Raw genomic sequence first — 21,643 nt, forward strand, 5'->3', positions numbered from 1 at the left:
ACATCCTTAAATAATTTTCATTTCTGAAAATCTGCCTTTTCCTCTTCTCTCTAAGTCCAGAGGAGAGATCTTTGGGGGGGTGGGAGGCACATCTGCACTGCAAATAAAAATAATCATTACAACCACCAACCAAACCAAAAAAAAAAAAAACAAAACGTAACAGCTAAGAAAAAATACACTTTCAATCAAGGATTTTGGAAACCAGGGATCACAGCAATTGTACTATTAATAAGGAGGAAAAAAAAAAAAGAGAGGCAAGAAATCCAGCGACCATGGGCCAGCCTGGCTTCCTAGCGTGTACTTTCTGTTCTCTCTCCTTTCTCCCAAGGTAATTGCAGTCTGCCGAGAGGGAGTTAAATGGGATTAAAAGATCTGTGTAAGCAAAAGGACCCAGAAGAGAAGGAGGAAGGAGTGAGCCGTCCGGGCCAGGGGGTGTCTTTGACACAGCTGAGCCCCTTAGAGAGGCAGAGAGCTGAGCTCCTGGGAAGGATGTACCCACAAACCGGCCTGTTCCCCTTTTTCTGATGGATTGCCGCAAAAATTGCCCGAAAGAGACAATGCACTAAACGTGATGGAGCCGGAATCAGAGCCGGTCTCCAGACTCAGAGCTACAGCAGCAGGCAGGGGGTGAGTACAAAGTCCGACTTCTCCCGGCGCTGGGGAAGGGCATCCCGGGGGGAAATGGGGGTTTTGGGGGGCCAGGGGAGCCCGAGGGACGCGGGCGGGGAGAGCGTGCCTGGGAGGGAGCCCCGCTCCGCTCCGCTCCGCTGTGCTCGGGGCGGCTGGGGATGGGGTGGGGGAAGACATTCCTGCTGCCAGGGGACGATGTGAAAACTCCTGGGCTGCAGAGGAGAATGGGCTGGGAAGCGGGGAGGCCACGCTGGAGCAGGAGGGTGGGAATGGGGCTGGGGTGTGGGGTCGGGGCTGAGAGCGCCTCGGTGAGGAGCGGAGCTGGGGGTCAGGGTGCTGGGGACGGCAGGAGGAACCCCCGCTTCCCAGCCCTGGGGAAAAGGAGCTCCCAGTATGGGAACTGGTCCCGGGGGTGGACCACCCCAGTGCGGGTGCTGCACCCGCATCGAGATGCAGCAGCGGGCGATTCCGCCTCCCCAGGGTCCCCCAAGGCACCTCCACCCTGGGCAGGCACCGGGAGGTTCCCAGCCCCATTGGGGAGCAGGCTGGGAACGCTGCTCCTTGGCCCTGCACCGCGGGACGGGGGCACGAGTACCTGGAGATCGCCACCGCAGTCCTCCGAAAAGTGGGAGAGCCATGGGGAGGGCTGGGAGGCACGTCCAGGGAGGCAGGCGGGTGCGTGGTGGCATGTTCGTGTGCTTCGTGTCCGCGCGCACAAAGCTATCTTCCCATCTCTGTACCTACAGGGACATGAAAAATGAGGTTCCCCACCCTGCCTGTCCTCTTTCTCACGCAGCCGGGGCCAGCTTTGAGGATTTTCATTGTTAAATTTGTTGTTGTTGTTATTTTGCTGGGGACTAGCAAAGGGTTAAGCCCTCTGGTTGCGTTGTCGGATGTAATGATGATTTACCGACACTCCCTTGGAAGGACTGGGATTCTTCTGCCTGGCAGTTTGAAAAAGTTGTGTACAGGATCCCTGCGCTTCTGCCAGACCGGGACGGGCTGTGAGATGGGGGGAAAGGACGGAAACAGGGCAGGGAGATTTGGGGGTTCCCCCCCTTTCCCCGCCTGCAGCCCGAGGTCACCCCGCTCCCCGCAGCCGCCCCGTTAGCGCGGTGCCGGAGCTGGATGGGGATGAATGTGCAGTTTCCTTTGTAGGCTCAGCACACGCCTGCCCTGCATGCGTGTGTCTGTGTGTGTAAAGTTATGTGGCGGGGTCCGAACCGCTCCCAGAGCCTGCAAGCAGCTCTCCTCGGGAAGTTGGTGCATGTTTGTACGCTCACAAGGACTGAGCTTCAGGGCTTTGGGGCTTTTTCTGGCCGGACGTGGCTGTGGTGTGTCTGGAAATGCTGGTGACTGCACCGTCCCCCAGCTGCACCTATTGAACACTGGGTGCTCTCTGGAGCCCAGTGCCTGCCTGGGAGCGTGCGAGCGTGGCTGTGTCCCAAATGGAGAAGTCGACAGGGGAGGAAAGGGGAGCAGGGGGACGGGGACTGCTCTGGGGCACCAGGAGCAGCGCTACGAGGCAGCGAGGGGCAGGGCCGGGTGCCGGGGAGACGCTTGGCACAAGGCAAGGTCCCTTCACGCTACCTTGGGGGCATGATGGCCAAGTTATCCGCAGTCTCACTGCAGATGGGGACAGGGGGACCTTGTTCAAGCCCCAGGGCACATCAGACCCCACTGAGGCCGGGGCGAGGAAAGGGGCGCCCAGCGGGGCTGCGTGCCCGCAGCAGGGCTGGATCTGCCCTCGCATCTCGGTGCCCCAGGCTCACACCATGCGAGGTGCCACGGAAATCTGCGCTGTGGTCTCTTCTGGTGGCTCAATATGTGCGCCTTTTGTTCCCAGGATCTGCTCGGGGTTAAATACCTTGCCAGCGTGCTGCTGATCCGTTCCCTCCTCGGCAGAGGTCGCTTGCTGCCCTTCGCATTATCTCCCGATGGGCTTTTCGGTGCTGGGCTCCCACTTGCCCGGCGGAGCTGTGTGTGCATCCCCCTGTCCCCACAGCTGGGTGTTCCTCTTGAAGCCTGTAGGCTCGGGGAGGGTCCTGGGAGCCTGGAGCTGCTCACCAGGACACCCTGGTGCTGCAGAGCCTGCCTCGGGGTGCTGAGCGTGGTGCTCCTGAAGGCAGCCCCTAACGGGATCCTCCTGGTGCCGTCCCTCGGGGCACTGGGTCCCCACGTGTCCAGCGCCCCTGCAGCATCCTCTGGAGTAGGGCTGGTGGCTGGGGAGCTGCCGGACTGCGGGACACCCCCGGATGGGAACAGCAGAGCTGGATCACCGGTGGAGGGGAAGCAGCTGCAGAGTGAAGGAACCGAAGCCTTCTGGCCCAGGCAGCCAAAGCTTGTAAAACCAGGAGAACACAAAGCTTATGGGCTTTACAAACTTAAAATGTTATTCCTGATCGTTTCTGTTGATGCATTTTCAGTGAGCACAAGCTCCCCGATAACACAGAAGAAGGTTTTGCACTCTGCCATTCATTGAATGTGTCCAAGCCGTAGCACTCGTGCTCTTTAGCTGCATCTGCACCAGCCCGGCCCCTTCCAGCCCTGGTGCTGCATGCTGGCCTCCTGCTCCTGAGCCTCAGCTCACCCTGCTTGCTGCTACAGCCCCAGGTGATGGCCCTAATGTTGTGCTGGGGCTGCCTGGCCCACCCACTGGGCCCCTCACGGTGGTACAGCACCCTTCTGGTGCCCCTGGGGAGGATGGACTGAGTGGCAGGGCAGCCCTGGAAGGGATGGAGGAAAGGCCGGCTCCTGTTTCAAGGGGAGATGATGGGCTTGCAGGCAGGGCAGGTGATTTGGGATAAATTAGGGCAATGCTGGGCAAACGGCACAGGTGGGCTGGTACCTTGGGGCGAAGAGGAGGCAGCAGCACAGACTCTTGGAGCTGTGACCCAGGAGGGAAGGGCAGTGGTGTGGCTGAGGTCCTGTGCCCAGGTTCCCCTCTGCTGCCACCTCGATGTGCCACCCTAACAGAGCCCCAGCTTCATCCCCTTTCTGCTTTGGGCTGCGGGGATAAAACTGCCCTGCTTCAAAACACCACGTTACGTTGCGTTAAAGACCAGGGGACGCCCAGGTCTTGCAGTAGTGAGTTGTATGAAATTTCTAAATAGAGATATTTTTTTCTTTCTCTCTGCCAGTTTTTTGGGGGCATAAGTAGCAATGATGGACACTTAGTGAAGTGCAAATGGAAACAATGGGGAATTCTATACAGCTCTGCCAAACCCCATTGACAAAATGAAGGAATGCAAAGGCATTTGTTGGAAGGACAAAAAAGGAGTTAGATGACAGATCACGCTTAGCACTTCTGTTTGTCCAGGGCTCCGGTTACTAGCTGCAGACACAAAGGGAAGGGCCCCAGTGAGTGCTCTCACTTCACACAGCAGCAAAGCCAATAACCCGGGCAGTGATGTTGAGCAAAAGGAGACCGAGCAGCACGTTGTCAGGAAAGATCCCCTGTTGTGGGAAGTTGCTGGGGGGTATCCAGAAGGGTGTTTGGGTCATCCCAGCCTCATCAGTCGGTCTTGCATCTAGTGATGAGGAAGCAGGTTGTCAGCAGCAGGAGCTCAGAGAAGCAATGAATACATGAATTCCCGGTTAGGAGGACAAGGACCAGCTCTTTGAACCCCATCAGTCCTTGGTCTGCAGGTAACAGCATAAATCCATGGAAAAACAACATGAGGTGCCTGGAGGAGGGAGGGTTGGCCGCACTGGTGTTTCATCTCCACGTGTTGTGTACGGCAGGTCTGCGTTACCCTCATGGAGAAATGCTACGTGGAGCTAGAGGCATGGGGGGAGCAAATACCAGGCCTGTATGCACCCACACCTTCCTTGTGCCTGGCTGTTCAGGCTGTGCTTGGGCCCTGCTGCAGTATCACTGCCAGGCACCGAGGTCCCTCCCCTCTGCGAGTGCGATTCTTCCCTTTCATCAGACCCTGATGGATCATTCTTCACTGCCAGGGGCCTCCTTCTGAGTAAGCAGCAGCTTTTTCTGGTCCACGGTTGCCAAAGCCCTGAGATAGAGCTCTACAGGCACAGCTCAGAGGCTGTTTTCACCATGAATTAAGATGAGATTTGGCCAAAATGGTGCTGGAGAAAGCCTGGGAACTTCTGGTTTTGCACCCGTGTTCCAAACCCTGGGGCAGGGTGCAGTGATTGGGACATTCCTGTTTAGGATCCCCACAAGGATGGGTGCAAGTCTGGCTGAGAGAGTCCCATCTGGGCTCCTGTAAGAGTGGTGGGGCAGTCCTTGAAACCTTCCTTTGAAACCTGTTTTGTGAACTTGTTGCTGGATGATATTTTGGGGAGCTTTTCTGAACATTAAAATCTTACAGAGAGAGGTACTGCCTTACATTTTTCCCCACTTGATATTGGCAAGTTTTAGGTAACTCTTAGATTTCATAATTTAAAATGGCCATGAAAACATATCTGTCTGGACCATATCTGCTTGTATGCTTTCTCCTTTTTTCTTAAAAAAAAAAAAATAATAAGTGTAGGTGCTGAATGGGGGTTTAAAGTGAGTACAGTTTCAGTCATCTCAGACACGCTCCCCTTAGCATGCTGAGTTTCTCAGCAGAGCCTGGGTACACCAGGCAAAATCTTTGACTGGAGGTCAAAGCTGGTTAATGCTGCAAAAAAGGGTCTAGCACAGAACTATGCAGGGTCAGAACAGGGACATCCACATAATGATAGGTTCCCATCCCTCTCTCCTGAAGCTGAGGGTGAGAGAAGAAATACCATAGTTTCCAGGGTGATCTAGTACAAGATGAGATTTCTACCTCAAAAAGCTGGACGTGGAATCGATTCTATGGTGCAGTTTAAAATCTCAGTACGTAGGCTGTGATTTTTGTTTCCTGTTGGCTGCCAGAACTGCTTGGGAGTCTTATAAAAAGTCACCTACAGTCATGTGCACGGGATCTTAAACAACATCTACATTTTCTCTTGTTAAGAACTCTTGTTTGTACTGCAGCTAGAAATGTAGATTTGCCTTCCTTGAAAAGCAATTTTCAGCATCCAGCTGGCTTTCTAGTCTTTTGGACAGGAAAAAAAAATACACCTGAATGGAGGAGAGTGTGGGGGGAATCGTTTTTCCACTCTGCAAGAATGTTAGCAGTTTCAAAGACATCTTGCACTGTAAATGAAGGCAAAAAAAACACTGTTTTGGACCCTTGTAACATTTTGTTCAGCTTTGACCCATCATCTACTCAAACAAGATGTAAAATACTTTCGACTTCCTCTTTTCTTTTCTTTTTTAAGCAAAACTTTTAATTAAAGAATGCTGAAATTGTGCCAACCAATTCCAGAAATTGCAAAGTGTAGAACTAGCTGATCGATAAGCGTTTTACAGATTGCTTCAGCTTTGTCAAACTTGCACTTTTTTATTGGTAATTCCCGACCAGGTTTGTTCTCAAGGCTGTTATATTGCTCTTGTCTTTAGATTCATCATAGCCCTTTTCTCCTCTGTTACAGAAGCTGTTGGCTGTCAGGTAAGAACTGATACGTTCAGCAGGATTTTTTCTTGGCTTTTGCTCTTGAGGCTGCCACCTGAATGTGACCGTACTGGGGCTGGGAGTAAGACACGCTCTGCACAAGCCATGTGGAGCAGTGATAACTTCTGTAAGCCGCTCTGCCACAACTTGCTGCTGTCTGAAGTCTGATTTTTAATATGCATTAAGAAGATAGCGAGTAAGTCTGGAAGCTGAAAACCCAGGGCAGAGTTTTGCTAATTAGTACACTAATTAGCAGTCGTGATTTCGGTGGATTTCCAGACTAGTTCTTAGCACCCTGTACAGGGTCCTCCAGGAGGTGCCAGCCCCAGCAGAGGTGGTGCGGGGACCTTTGGGTTAAGTTTTATAGGAACTCCTCAGGGTGTTTTTTTTTCTAGCTGCTACCTGCATGCCCCTGATTCTCACCGGGGAGATGCTGAGGTCACCGCTGAGTCTGAGAAGTGTTACTGACAGCTTTGCACTTGTTTCCCTCTCTCTTGTCTCTTGCTTTCAACCCTGGTAGCTCTGGACAGATCCCTGGGCTCTGCAAAAAGTACCAAAGCCAAATTGCTCTGTAGTCAGTAGCTTCAATTTGCTGTAAAGGGAGTTTGTGTCTCCACTGGAAAACTTTTAGGGTTCGTGTGAACCTACATTGTAGGTGTTTAGGGGTGCTTCTTCACCTAGTAACTGTAGCAGTAGGATCCTCGTTTGGGTATTCGTAAGCCCTGTGCAATAAAAGAAATGAACGCCTCTAGTGGGTGCTTCTTGCTAGAGTCTCTGTGGAAATCACTGCTTGTGGGAAGAAGCAGAGATAAAGAAAAGGTGCGCTTGATAGCTCTATAAAAGGAGAAAACTCTTCCTTTACTACTGCTACCCAAACTGCTTATGCAATCCTGTTGCTGCAGAGTTGTAACGGAAAAAGAGCCTGCATTATAAAATCCTGCAATAATTAACAGCCCCATCAGTCACAGGTCTGCCATTTGGAAGCTGCTTTTGCTTTTTCCATTAAGTTGGTAAATTTTGCCAAAGTGTTTTTCTTCAGCGCTTTGGCACTCGGCCCCGCTCTCAGCTCGTACAGCATTGGCTGCGCAAGGGGTCCAGGAGCAGGGCTGGGGCCAGCTGGATCCCGTGCTGTGCATTCGTCTCCTTTATAGCCCCGGCGGTGTCACTGGAATGGAATTACGTGCTGGATTTTCCCTAAGGCTTGTTCTCCTTGCTGTGTTGGTCAACAGGAATTTTGGACGCAAGTTTGGGTGGTGCCCAAAGAGTTTGCACCCCTCCAAACGCAGGTGGACTTGGGTTAGGTGTGTTGTGTGCACCAGGCTTTGTACAGAGCTGGACAAATCTGGTCCTCAACGGAGAAAAGGTGTTATTAATGCTTGGGTCTTCTGGCTTTGGAGCCGACATTGTGTTGGTCGCCCCCTTCCCCTCGTGCTCTCATCGGGCAGTCAGGCCCGGTTGCTGGTACCCGGTGCGGCCTTCACTCCATGCACGTGTGGGAGTTGCATCCACATCCTAACACTGTGATCCTTTGGAGGTGAGCACAAAATTGTAGGTCTTCTGTAAAGGGTATCTTAGCCTCTTTTAAGTCATATAAAGGTTTCAGCTAGAGCTGGCCATGAGGAATCATTGTATTCTCTTTGCCTTCCTACTCCTCTTGAATGAGCGAGGCCAAGAGCTCTCCTGCACACAGCCACGTCTCCAGGCCACGAGAGCTGAATTCTGTGGGATTCAGCAGGCAAAAAACAGCCCCATCACCCCAGCTGAAGGTCTCTCGGGTGCACCGAACGTTTCCTGGTTAGCATATGGCTGGCTACAGGACACGGAGAAAGATTTGGCTACTCCACGCTGCTGTTCCTTCGTGCGTAAGCTAAAGCAGGCCCAGAGCTCCTGAAATGTGCAGCCCAGTGTCAGGGTAATGGAAACAGCAAAAGACTGATGAGCTTCATCTCATTTTTTTCCCAGCCGATGTGGGGCCACTCCAGTATTTTGTCCCTTCGAGCTTTAAAATATTAGTTAGTGGCTGGATTCCTGCACGGATTTTTACGTTCGAGGCCAGGTTTCCCCGCTGCTGTGTAAATCACCATGGCTTCGTTTTAGCTGTGGGAAAGGGTCTCCTGCTCTAGGTGAGGATCTGGCCCAGGGTCTTGCATTGTCTCAGAGGATTTTATTTTTTTTTAGTTAAAGCTGAGACTTGATGGCAGGAGAAGAGTGGTCTATAATCCCATTTGATAAATGATTCGTCTCTGCCAGATCTGAAGAGAGGAGCAAGCTCCACTTTGGCATCGCTTTGCAAATCCCACTGTTCTCACTGGCTTGGCTGAAGTGAAGAGCAACTGGTGGATGTCCCACACTGCTTTATTCTGGCCGGGGACTTTCTGTAGTTTACTTTTTTTTTTCTCAGTTCCTCCAGCTGCCTGATGCCCTTGCTGATCGAGCAGTTAAATCTCATCTCAAAGACAAGGGAATTCAATCTCCAAACTTTCCACTGACAGTTTTAAGTGAGCTTAACCAAGGAGTTTCCTATGTTTGTTATTTGGCTCCAAATCAAGGAAGTTGGCGGGGGAAAGGGGGCTTCAGCTGCCTTTCTGGTAAAACTTTTCCTCTCTGCTGCTGTTTTCAATGGCACTTGGAGGCTTAAAGTTTAGCTAAAACAGAAAGGTTTGCCCAGTTCCTTCTCAGACATGAAGGAGTCTGCGAGAGCGCTGCGCTTGGGAGGCTGCAGCTCTTGCTTTCTAAAACTCCCTGCCGTAACAAACTAATGAGAAAGTCATTAGTGGCAATGGCATAGGTTAGAAGCTGTCCCCCACCTTGGTGTTGGTGTAAAACACGAGTCGATCTCTGTAGGATTTTACATGTTCAGAATATTTTGAAGTATGTAGTAAAGCAACAAGACTCCCATTTTGTTTGCTGAGATGCAAGGGCAGGTGATCTGTCCCTGCGTGGCAGCCCCTTTCCTACCTGTGTCCTCACAGACATGCACATGTACTGCTGGCATGTCTTTTGGCCTTCCCGTCTTGAATTATTTCTCCATCCTGTTGCATTTCTGCTGCTCTGTCCTAGGCAGGATGAGTGCCAGCAAGCAGCAGCAGTGAAAGGACTGCTGACCTGGCACTGGGGATGCTGTGTCTAAAAACACCGGTCTGGTCCTCGTTCAGGATTTGATCAACAGCCCGTAACGCTGGTGGGAAAACCTCCCACTGAATTCAGGGGGGTTTAGAGGACTTTGAAGCAGCAGAATGAAATCTCAGTCAGAAACAAGCACCATTCTACTGAGCACCCATTTCCTAGAGGTGTGTGAACACCGCCATTGACTTCACTGGACTTGTGGTCCAGGAGAAGGCCTTTAACAGGGCTGTTTTCTGTTGTTAACATTGTAGAAACTCATTATTTTTTCTTCTTTTCCAATTTTAGGGGATTCTGCTTTGTCTGGACTGTGTTATGTTTTAGCTGGTTCCTGGGATTCACACAGGGAAATTCTGAAGGTAAATCACACTTTTTTCCCCCCTCTTTTTCAATCAAAGTAAAAGTGAAGGACTTGTGCATCAGTTTAGGACCATCATTTAATAATCCCTGAGCCTAGTGCACAGAATTAAGTGCATTTATTGCTGATCATTGCAGTGATCCACGTGATGTAGATGACGCAGTTAACAGCCGGCAAAAGAACCAGGTTTTTACAGGTGATTACATGCCCCCCAGGACTTTCAGAAGTGCCTGTCTGCCTGGTGGAACTGGTGGGAATGAAGCCCTTCAGTGTATCTAAAACGTCACTGGCATCTACCTGCATTTGCTAGTGCTTAACTGCTTTTAGGAAGTGCCCCTTGGGGCCGGGGCATTAAGGAATTAAGCACCTCTGGCAGATGGATTTTTCCTTGACCTGAATGCAACCCAACCACTCCTGGTGCAGACACGTAATGTTGTGCATACAGAAGTTGTGGGAGCTCTAAAAGTGAAAGCAAATTTCAGGAAGAAGTATCCCATGGGAGTGGTTGATAGGAGAATTACTATGTCTGACTCGGTCCCCGTGCTGCAGGGAGAGAGCTCTATAGGGAGTGACCATGTCTCTTTACCCCAGCTCCTCTAGGCATCCCTTCCCAATGCTGATGGAGACAGGACAAAAGATTGGGCTACAATAATCAGTGATCCCCATGTGATGAGGCAGCTTCAGAGTCAACAAAAATAAAAAATAAACGCATCTTTTACAACTGATAGTGGTAGCTGAGCCTCTCTGCAACATCTGTTTGTCAGGGAGCCAGCCCTTAAAATAGCAACACCTCTTCCACGCGGATGTTTTACGCGGGTACATGCTGGAACTGAACAGCTTCCTGCAATCAGGAGACAACAATAAGTGGACTAGCAGGCTCCAGGGCTCTCCTCTCAGTCTCCAAAGCATGAAGGAAAAATAGAAAGTTGGTCAATGCTCAGCTGTAAGCCAGCCCGTGGAGCACTTTTTACAGAAGAAAAAATAATATCCCTGCCATCAGTAATTTTGAAAAATGTAATATTTTCCGAATTCTGCTTCAATGCAAAAGAGGTGAACATCTGGCTGAATTACTTAGTCAAGCAGTTTTCAGAGCAAGTTTTATGTCAGCTCATAAAGAGGCAGAATAAATACTGTGTCTTGGCATCTCCTATTCAAGGAGGTTTTAATATGCTGTTTAGATTCATCTTTATCATGGGAGGAAAATGATAGATAATTATGGGATGGTGCCATCTTTTTTGATTGTTACCATCAGCTCAAAGGAAACTCTTTCACTTCGCTCTTAGTGCGGCAGATATCTCCCTTCTGAGATGCTTCCTCCGTGATAAAGGAATTACAAAGTCCTGCACAATTTCCCTACAATCAGAGACAGGGGACCAAAAAGCAAAACCTTCCAAGGAAGCAAAGGCTGTAAGGAAACCCTGGTGATTTGAGACTTTATTATCACTCAGGATTTTTGAATGAGAGATCTACAAAAACAAATAAGAGCTTGTTCATAGATGTGCATGAGGATGAAATGAGGCCAATGCTAGAGGCTATTGATGACCTCAGTTATTGCTGTAAGGCTCAGAGATCTTCCTGCATGCTGGAAAATCAGGGAACACCGAGGGTGAGTTTTCCCTCGGCATTACAAATCCAAATGATCACGAGGTTAGTGAGTTCATCTGATGCGCACTAAGGGTCTGGGCAGTGACTTTTGGAAATGTAGCGTTTGTTCAACCCCGTTTTAGTTGTGGGCACCAGATCTCAGCTGCTGGAATCCAGGAAGCTGCGAGTTATTTCTCTCCTGCCTTTTGGCTTCTTCTTTCTTTATAAAGATTTTTATGTAGGGAAAGGGGGAGGGAGAGAAAGGCGAAGGGTAGCAATAAAACACTTTATCCCCTCTTTCAGAGATGATCGTGTGCTTGTTGATGTGCTGCGTATCTTGCTTCATGCACAGAGTCTGGTAGAAAAGTTTTCCCCAGTTGCTCAAGCGTTGCTACAGGAATGCTGCAGCGAGGTTTGAGGCACCTGGGAGCAGGCAGCTCTAAGTGAATGGATTTTTTTAAATAATGTGTTTTGATGGAAAAATCTACAGAGGAAAAAAAAGTGGAAGGAGGAAAAAATGCTTTGCTAAACTTGGAGCTATTTAAAGAAGCCACAATTACCTTGCATTTTACGTTAGTCGATGACATCCCGTCCTCCCTGGAGACATGCCCCACCAGCCCCGGGCTGTCGGCATGGGACGCGGAGGCAGACGGGCTGGGTGCACAGGAGTCCAGAGCTGTGTGCCTGGACCTGGGGCTGGAAAATCCACATCCCTGTCCCGTATGAGGTCTGTTTAAATCAGGCTTTGCGTAGGCATCTAGAATTTGGCTCTACCTTTGTGGGTTTTCAGGGAGAGGAGAGGTTGAGTCGTGCTTTTTTTCCTTTTCCTTAAGCACTGTTTGGTGCAGTTGCTAACAAAGCAGTTGGATTGGTATTGTAAACAGCAGCGGCATCCTTTGAGCAGGGAAACATCCTTACATCTTCGCACAGCAGCTACCAAATGAATAGCTCTCAGAGTGTAAAGCTTCTCTGCCTAGCAGAGACACACCGCAGTCTGTCTCTGGGAGTGAACCTAAAAATACATGTAGAAATTGGAAGCTGGAGTCTAGCTCCCAGCTTAAGCAGTAAATTTAGTTCCTTAGGGCTAAATCCTAGTGCCTTTGAAGTCTGTGGCAAAGGTCCCACTTGACTTTGCTAGAGCCATGCCTTGGCCTTTACTGTTTCATGGGCTCTGGGAACAATCCAGCCTGAAGATGCTGCTGTGATTCCTGCGTTCAGTAGAGAGAGAAGAGCAAGGCTCTACCTTTGTGGGGTGAGGGACTGCCCTGTAGAGCAATACGTCAGAAAAACAGTGAGGGACCAAGGATTTCTTAGTACAAAAGTACTGTTATTAACACTCGAACATGCTGTGCACTGAATTATCCTCTCTTTATGGAGTGGGAAAATATCTGTCCCGTTGCACATCTGTCTGACACATCTTCTCCAGGACAGTCTCTGCTAGCAAATGAGTCAAGCTGCCTTGAAAAAGGGAAGTGGGAATAAAGCTGATCTCAGACAAAGAAAATATTGATTGACTTGTTCTTGCATACAGAAATGGCCATTGTTTTTGCCAAAGACAAGGAACAGAGGTTTTCTCGCTATTCTCCTCCCTTCCTGACCAGAGACATTACAGGCCTCAGACTGGCTTGAGTCTACAGCCCCTCTGGCCAAAAGTGAGGATCTCTTTCTAGTGCCGGTTCTCCAAATATTGAGAATTGTGCTGAATATTTAATAGTTGAGGGTAAAAGCGGCCAAATTCCAAGGCCCCTCTAGAAAAGCAGCTTTTTTTTTTTTTTCCTCTCCTTTGGACAACCTTTGGTTTGCTTTTTTTTTTAATATAGGAAAACTACTGCAATCCCCTGATGTTAACTGATGTGCAGCCATAATTGGCACTGCTGCACTTCTGATGGTTAAATTCTTACCTTGAGAGATCAGGGTTTGGATCGCACAGCCCAGACAAGCAGCCTGCTCAGGCTGGCTTCCCCAAAGAGCGCTTAATGCAAGAGTTGGTCATCGAGTAATGGGGGCTGCATTTGGGCAGGGAGGAGGGAAGGAGATAGAGCTGTCCTAGCTCATTTTAACAGTGATTGCATCACGCTAATCATCATCGCCTTGCCTTCATCTGTCTTTACCATGTGGTTGCCATCTTTTGTTAGAGTAAATGCTAGAGCTGGAATAAGAGAATGAGATTTTGGGCACATGAAGCCCTTTTTTCAGGTCTGGGCGTATTTACCTTTGCAGCTGTTCTCTCATAGACATGAGCATCTTCCCCAGTTAAGTAGCTGAGCTAAAGCTGCAGCCAGCTGGCTCCAGTCTGTGTTGCTGTTGCCTGCTAAGCTGCTTTGGACTCCAAGCTGTGTGACTCCTGTTAGACCTCAGGGCCAGGAACCAGAGGACTCTGCTTGCACGTCTGCTGCAGGTTTCTCCCAGCATCAGCAGCCAAAGATGGGTGCCTCTGGGCAGCAAGTGTCCTGTTCTCTCTTGGACAAGGCACCCAGCTCTGAGGGATGTGCTGGAGGTGACTCCTACCTGCTCAGTGGCAGCCACAGCTAGTTTCTCAGCTCTCCACAAACCAAGCCTGGTTCTTCCAACTCATTTTAATAATTTAAAGTTGTAAGATGATCCTCTGGGAAAAAAAATCACTGCTGTTGAGAACCTTAAGCAGTTCAGTGAAATCTAGGTGCAGTTTTTTCGTGCTGGGAGGCACCTTTGCTTCCCTAAACTCTCCAGAGCCTCTAAGATCAAAAGCTGCTGCTTACTAATCTGGAGACACAGATACAAGGCTTTCGCTCCCTTTGAAAGTTCTATTCCTTGCCTTCTGGGGATAGAACATGTTGCAATCCCAGCTCAGTCTGTTGTTCAAATTCCTTTCCAGCTGTGTGGTCAGTACTCAAAATTAAATCCCAGGGAAGTGCAGTATTGGTGCTCAGTGGGAAATTTCCTCGCAGTGAGGTCAGCTCCCTCCAGAACATCTGGAGCCGGTCTCTGGTGAGACAGGACAGCTAGCCAGATGCACCATGGAGCTGTTGCATTTTGACAATTGTTAATGACCAAGTTGAGCATGCACTTGCTGTTCACACTATGTGCAGGAGGAAGAGTAATGCACTCTCTATTGTCATTACTTGAAAATACTTGTGTTAGATGATGGTTGAGGTTTCCTGAAACCTGTTGCACGTTTGCATGGACTGGCTTGACCCCTCGTAGACGTCTCACATGGATCCAGCCCTTGGGTTGCCCACCAGCTGACATGTTCTTTGCGCTTCCCTTTCAGATGTGGATGTTCTTCAGAAGCTGGGCCTGGCAGGGAGAAGGACGTCAAGTGGATGGTCCTCGTCACGTGCAGTTCCTCAAGGGGTCATTCCTTTCAAATCAGGGGTCATCTTCACTCAGCGAGCGCGTGTCGAAGCACCTATCAGCACCATCCTGCCCGCAGGCTCCAGCGTTGACTTGCTCCTAGTGCTGAGCCTGTGCTCCCACCGCATCAACAATGCTTTTCTCTTTGCTGTCAAGAGCAAAAAGAAAAAACTGCAGCTGGGGGTCCAGTTTGTGCCTGGGAAGATCATAGTATACGTAGGCCACAAGCGCTCTGTATATTTTGATTACAATGTTCATGATGGCCAGTGGCACAATATGGCCATCGATATCCGTGGCCAGACAGTCACTTTATTTACTTCTTGTGGGAAGCGCAGAGTACATGCGGATTTGCATTTTAAAAAGGACGAGGCATTGGATCCACATGGGTCTTTCCTCTTTGGGAAGATTAACCAGCACTCCGTGCAGTTTGAAGGAGCCATCTGCCAGTTTGATATTTATCCTTCCGCCAAGGCAGCTCATCATTACTGTAAATACCTGAAAAAACAGTGCAGGCAAGCAGATACCTACCGGCCGAACCTGCCCCCCCTCATCCCCATCCTGCCCAGGGATCCCAGCGCCTCCCCGAGTACCCCACAGCGTATGGAGCCCTCGCTTCAGGGTCTGAAGAACTTGACCACTGCCACCCCATGGCTGGAGTTCGGCAGGGTCACGGCACCCCTCAAACCTCGGGGTTCAGGTGCAACAACCGCCGCGTTGGTCTTGTCCCCTCTGCCGAGACTGACCACCAAAGCCACGAAGGTCACAGTGGCCCCGTCTCCTGTCCCATCGAGTACCGAGACGCAGCCACCCACTCATTCACAGCCTCGGGGGACGGCGACCACCCTCAGGGTGTCCCGGCCCACTCCCAGCACGCGGATGGAGAAAACTCCCCTTCCCACTGCCAAAAAGGCCCCGCCAGCAAGCCAGAACCCTGCCACGGCCGGCAGGAAGGAGTCCAAGCAAGAGACCAAAAAGAAGATGAACCAAAAACCGACCATCGAGTCCTCGGAAGTGCCCAGTACTGTAAAGCCCGTGAGGAGGAGGATTGATAACACAACCAGCAGCGTCCACTTTGTCACCCTAAAGCAAACCCCGCAGACCCCAAGCAATGGGCTCCTTCCAAAGAAGCATGCGTCGCCCCCCACCAGGAAGGTGGATCCCAGCAGTGTCCCTCTGGTGTACACCAAATCACCCCTGGGGTCTGCCCGTCCCGTCTCCAGAGCCCGGGCACAGGCCTTCAACCTCACCACCCCAGCTGCGACCGATGGCTATCAAATCTTTGACCCCCTTGGACCCACTCCGTTTCCATTTTTAGTGGGATTTCCAGGAGTGAAAGGAGAGAGGGGACCCCAGGTAAGTTCAAGCTCTTAATAACTCTTCCCAGTCCCAGCTCAGCTGGCTGGTTGGCACACCAAAACCTACAGGGCTTTCTGTAAATCTTAGCGGAATGTGGCAACTCAAAACCTTAGCCAAGCACTATTATCTCTCTGATGACAGATTTACTGTGTATCTCAGGGTAAGCATTGGTGCTCTGTGAAGGCAGATGCCCCCTAAAAGTTGGTCATTGAAGTTGTTGCTTGATGTTAGTTTAAAAACAAAAACGAAATCCCGTCCTACAAATTGCTGATTGCAGTTCTGATGACCAGGCTGGGGTTCTGCTGTGCAGCCCTGGTTTTACTCAGGGTTCCCGTTACTTCCCAAAGAAAATCCAGATGCCTCAAAACAGGCCACAAATTAACTCTTTCTTAACCCTGGTTATTATTTTGTGTTGTTCCTAAAATTCACATTTCTGGAAAAGTGTACTATTCAGCAAATACAGAGATTGCTTCAGGGGTTATTGTGCGTTTTGTTTTGTTTTTTTTTTTTTAACAAACCCTTCTCTATTCTTATGCTGTAACTTATTTTTTAATATATTTCTTAAAACGTGCAACGAGTTTCCTTTATAAATTTAACTACTGCATTCCATGCTCAATAACCACTCTCAGGGTGTGTGTCTTGGCCATCAGAAGAGCATTCACATGTTTAGTAATGCTAAAAGCAGTCAGGCCACACTAATTATCTGCTAACATGTTTTTTTTTTAATGCAAGAATGCAAACAGGATCTTTAATCTGGCCAACGTTCAGGAGGATTTGGTGTTCCAACCCAAGCCTTTTGCTATACTGTGTATATGAGGGGGTTGTACATGTATAATAAGTTTCTCCCAGACAGACTTTGGTTGCCAAGTTCCAGCCTAGAGCAAATTTTTACAGCTGACTTCTTAAAATAGTGAAAGAAGGGTTTACAATGGAAAATTTGAGACTAGCTTAAGGAACACAATCAACAGCACTTGTGTCTGCAGATGAGCTGCTCATTGTTGCGACTAACACCTAAAATGCAAGGGTTGTGTTTTGCTAAGCCCTCCACGAGTGCTTATCTTCAAGGTTTGCATCCCCCTGTCTTCCACATTTCGAAGCAGCGTGTTGGCTCTCTCCTGTAGGGAAGGATGCCTGACTTCGCAGGCACGTCCCCTTGTACTCATCATGCTTGGGGTTTTGCTAAATCCCTGAGTATGCAGAGGGAGCCTCAGCACTTCTGTCTGTGGGCAGTTTTCTCTGTTTCTTGGGGATGCGTTTCAGGCATCTTTCCAAGAGCAGAAGTTCAGCAGTTGTGAACTGCTCCTAAAACACCACTTACCTGTACCGGGCATAGCTGTGTGGCCTGCTGAGCTCTGAAATCCCAAACTTCTTGCCCTACAAATGTTACAAGGCTGACCAAGCTCCAAGCCCATGCTTCCCCCAGCAATTTAAAGAGCGAATTATTGAACTGGAGTGGAAAATCCCTCTCAGCTTGTGAATCACTGCAAAGAAAGTGATTTGGGCTGAGGGGAGAGATGGCAGGCTTTTTCCATCTGCTGTGGGAACAACTGGAGTCCTGAAGCCAGGCAGAGGAGAACATCTTGACGCTCTGCCTGGCCTTATCCTTTCTGGCTGCTGGAAACCGAGCCGGCACTTAGGGAGGGAGAGGTTACAGCTTGGCTGGAGCTGGCGGCCGCGCGGTGTTCGATAGCTGCTGTGACTCACATCGCTGCACCACGCTTCCCTCAGCATCTCTGACGTGGGAAGGGAAAGAGGAGAAAGGACCAGGATCGGGATGAGGAAATTCATGGAGCGCTCCCATGGCCAGACGAGCGTGTTTCAGAGCAAGCGGTGATAAATGCTCCGTGCCTGAGTAATTACCTGGCACCGTCCTCGTGCTGTTGGGCAGGCATTTGAGGTGAGGTCAGTGCAGCCCTTCCTGGCCTGGGGGCGATGCCGCAGCCCTGGATGGGGCAGGCCGTGGGCTGGGACCTGACGTGTGAAGTCTGGTGCAAGGGTGGGAGGACAAGGTGATTAATTCGCTTGTCTGCTTGTGCTGCCTGGTACGAGGTCTTTTCGAGACCCTGTGAAGACTTCAGGTATCCCACTGCGGGCAGAGGAGGGTGTAGGAAAAGCTTTTCAGCAAGGGCTGGGACCACTTTGGCTGTGATCTGCGTGCCGAGACAGACTGGCAGCCCCCTCTCCAGGAGAGGAGAGAGGACCAGCTTTCATCCAGATCGTCCCCAAATCGGGGTGTGATTGACAGATGGGGACGAGGCAGCAATGACTCAGGCGCTGTGGTCTCTGTGCAGTTTGTGAACAGTCCCAAAATAACCGCGGTGCAACCTCAGCCACGCAGAGGGGCCCCTTCCCCACGGTTGAGGGATGTGTCCACGTGGTTAGAGGAATACAAGCAAGGGGCTAAAGGGGACACCTTCACCTGGTAGTAAAAGGCAGCACCGTCTGTGGATTAATCTGCCCTAAAAGACCACCATGGTGCTGTGCAACAGGAAACGGAGGCACTGTCCCACATGCAGAGCATTAATGCTTCAGGAATGTTGGGTTTTCTGGGTAGCCAGAGGAGGGAGGATAAAATGCTCTTTTTAAAAAATAAAAATAAAAAATTGCTTGGGAACCACTAATAACCACAAGCATTTGGGATCTCTGCTCTGAATCTCTTCTGGAGAGGGGAGGAATGGTGCAAAGAGCCCCCAGGCCTGGCGCTAGGGCAGTAGCTCAGCACTGACTCAGCACCTGGCAGGCGTCCCGCTGTGTGTCCCCAAGGGCATTGCTCAGGTTTCGGGGTCCTGCGTGGGACAGGCAGGCTTGCAGCGTGCCCCCAGTGCGTGAGCAGCTTGGAAAGCCATGAAAGAATAAAAGACAAAGTTGTGTTTTGGGGGCAGCATCTCCAGTCCTGGCAGGGCTGCGATGGGATGCACGTTGAGTCCTGGCATGGAAGGGGTGGTGGTGGCTGGCTGGGGCTGGGGCTATGGCAGCAGGGGGCTTGTTGGGGGGCATATGGGGCTGCAGCCCCCTCCCCTGCCCACCAGCAGGGATGCTCATGCTCCGGGCATGCCGTGGAGCTGCAGCAACCCCTTGCCCTGGTGCAGCCATGGTCTTGCTGGGCTGCATATAGCATTACCAAATGAGCGTGCTTATCAGACACGTAGGAGTGCCAGCAGCCCCTGTCTGGATGGCCAGGTCCCCGCGTCTGAACCCCGGTGGCAGCATCCCAGACAGGTGTGGCAGGGCGCTGGCAGGCAGCATCATTGCAAAGGCAGATGTTTCTGAGCCCGTCCCAAGTCTAGACTGCTCCAGCTGCCATCTTCCGCATGAGGAGTTTGTCTTGGAGCCCGGCTGCTTTTGTAGAGCAGCAGTCCTCGCCAATTCAATCAGCGTAGAGGGGAGAGAGAGGTGATTGGGAACGCTGATAAAATATGAAGTGCCTATTTCCAGTCCTCCTTGTACCAGAAAAAGCTGCTCAGGCTGACAGTCTATGATAAATTAAGGAACACACAATGCGTTTGAATGTCTCTTAATGAATGAGTCATGTTTTCTTTTGAAAAAAAAAAAAAAAGAAAAAGAAAGAAATTGCATGCTTTGTATAATACATGGGAAAAGTTTTAGCTTCACTTATGCAGTTGGGTCATAATTTTTTGCTAATTTAACCAAAATTATCCCCAAAGGGAAAAAATCTTGTAGGCAAACGGCTAAACATCAGAGAGCTCTTATGTGCATAAGACAAAGTTCATTTTGAAGAGTAGTCATTGAGAGTGTGACTGAGATAGATGTACTGCAAAGGATGTAGGGATGTGTTATACGAATATATATAGTTATAGTTATTTCATAAACCTCTAAAAATAGGAAGTGAGTGATAGAGAATGGGATCCCTCTATTTCTTCACACCCCTTCAGACTTCCTTCCAGGGTCTGGGATTGCTCGAGCCTCTGGATTTCTCATGCAAAGTCTGTTCCTGAAACGTCTGTAAAAAAGCATTTTTTATCAAGCTGGAACCCAAATCTTTTGCTATGTGCTATTGTGCTGCCATGCTATGAGGAATCCAATTGTGGACAAGGACTTTTCAGTGAGAGGTGTTGCCCAGACCCAGAATAAACATCTCTTTCTTGCGGAAATGGTATTACAGGACTGGCTGCCCACCAGCATCTTGGTTTCTGCCAGAATTTCGAGGGCTTTTGTTTATAGCCTGGTTGAAACCCAGATGTGTCCTAATTATAAAATAATAAACCTGCCTCGGAGAAGAACATGACCAAAGTGCTGGACTTTTTTCTCCAAACCTCCAGATCTGTTTCAGGCAGTTGTTCAAGCTGGGTTTTGGTTCAGGTCTTGTCTGCTTCCCTGCGGAGTGCCTGGCAAGAGCAGGGAGGTGAGGAGGGGCTGCTGTGTCTTTTGGGATGAACTTTTCTTTTCTGTTCTCCTGAGCAGGGAAATTCTAATTCCAGTGCTGCCCCTGCAGCTGCTCAGTCCCTTCGTGCTGCTGCTTCCCAGATGTTCAAGGCTAAGCAGTGGATTTGGGGCAGTGGCCTGGCATGTGAAATGTGCCTCGTCTGCCTCCAGGAAGGAAAGGCAGGTTCTCGGTCTGCAGGGATAAATAACATCACTGCTCAGGGTGCCAACCTGGGGAGAAGCTTTCGATGAATTTTCTGAATTTGCTTTTAAGGTGACTTTACTACATGTGTGTGCATCTGAGATGGAGGAGTGTTGCCTCTTCTCTCTCCTGTTTGCACACAGCAGCGTGCCCAGCTCTGAAATGCAGCCATTTCTGGGATAGAGGGGAATGGAGCCACTGGTGCTGAGCATGGGAGGCAGAAATACAGCAGAAAGACCTTAAAACACAGATGTGTCAGCCCGTCAGTGTGCTCTGGAATGTGAGCTGAATCGTGTCCTGGGCGGTCATCAGCTATTTACTGCCAGGCTGAGTACCCGTCCCTGGGGAAACAATTACAGAAATACTTTGCTAGCTGAGCAATCCGAATCAGTAATCACTCAAAAGGAAGAGAGTCATTTCCCAAACCACCAGCACCGATTCCTGTACCGATTATGCTTTCCTCAAAGCTCTCCCCAGATAGGCTCAGCCTTGCTCTGGTTTTGAGACCTGAAGACACCTCTGCTGCTGGGTGCTGCTGGGGCAGGGGGAGCCCTGAGGAGGGTCCTGGTGTGGGAAGGGCAGGGGGATGAACAGGCTGATCTCAGCAGCAGGAGGAAACGGTGAGATTTCGCTTGTCCTCAGGGCCTGATGTATTTCACTTTCAGACAACCTAGCTTAATTTGCAATTTGAAGCACAAAAAGCTAAGAAAAAAAGTCCTTTTAGCGCCAGAAAGTTTCCCAGCAGCAGCTTAGAATAAATCCTGTAATCATTTGGTGGGATCAGGCATCGTTGCTAATGCTACCGTGGGAAACTGAGAAGGGTTAAACTTCCATGTGGCTGCCACGAGCTGCTCCACGGAGCTGTTCAGGCTGGTTAACAGCTCTGCTTCTTGGCTTGAGAAGAGAGAGTATCTGGTTCTGCCACGTTTCTCCTTGATCTCCCATTTTGCTTCGTGTGATAGCGGGCTGTGTGTTCCCTGCCACCGGTTTGCAGCAAGGAGCAGGCAAGAAGCCAGGGAGACAAGACCCAAGGTGCGAGGAACGGCAGCTTGCTGCGAGAGGCTGCGGGAGGCTGTTGGCTGTGCTGGTGTTGCAGAGCATCCGTGCAGAGGGAAGGCAGGAGGAGTGCTGTGCTCCTCCAGCTGCCAGGGAAGGGAAATTCTGCCTCTCCGAGCCCTTCCCACT

General features: G+C 50.1%; 1 protein-coding gene across 1 annotated transcript in view; it reads left to right on the top strand.

Moving 5' to 3' along the window:
• Positions 1 to 571: 571 nt before the first annotated feature.
• Positions 572 to 21,643, top strand: part of COL27A1 (collagen type XXVII alpha 1 chain) — a gene marked incomplete at its 5' end in the record, with an annotated part of 148,529 nt that continues 127,457 nt past the window's right edge. The window contains 3 exons of the mRNA XM_084298834.1: positions 572 to 627; positions 9,531 to 9,601; positions 14,435 to 15,870. Coding sequence (XP_084154960.1) covers positions 572 to 627; positions 9,531 to 9,601; positions 14,435 to 15,870 — 1,563 coding nt within the window. The remainder of the gene's footprint in view (positions 628 to 9,530; positions 9,602 to 14,434; positions 15,871 to 21,643) is intronic.

Source organism: Netta rufina (genome assembly GCF_964035555.1).
Source record: "Netta rufina genome assembly, chromosome: 20".
Classification (NCBI taxonomy): domain Eukaryota; kingdom Metazoa; phylum Chordata; class Aves; order Anseriformes; family Anatidae; genus Netta; species Netta rufina.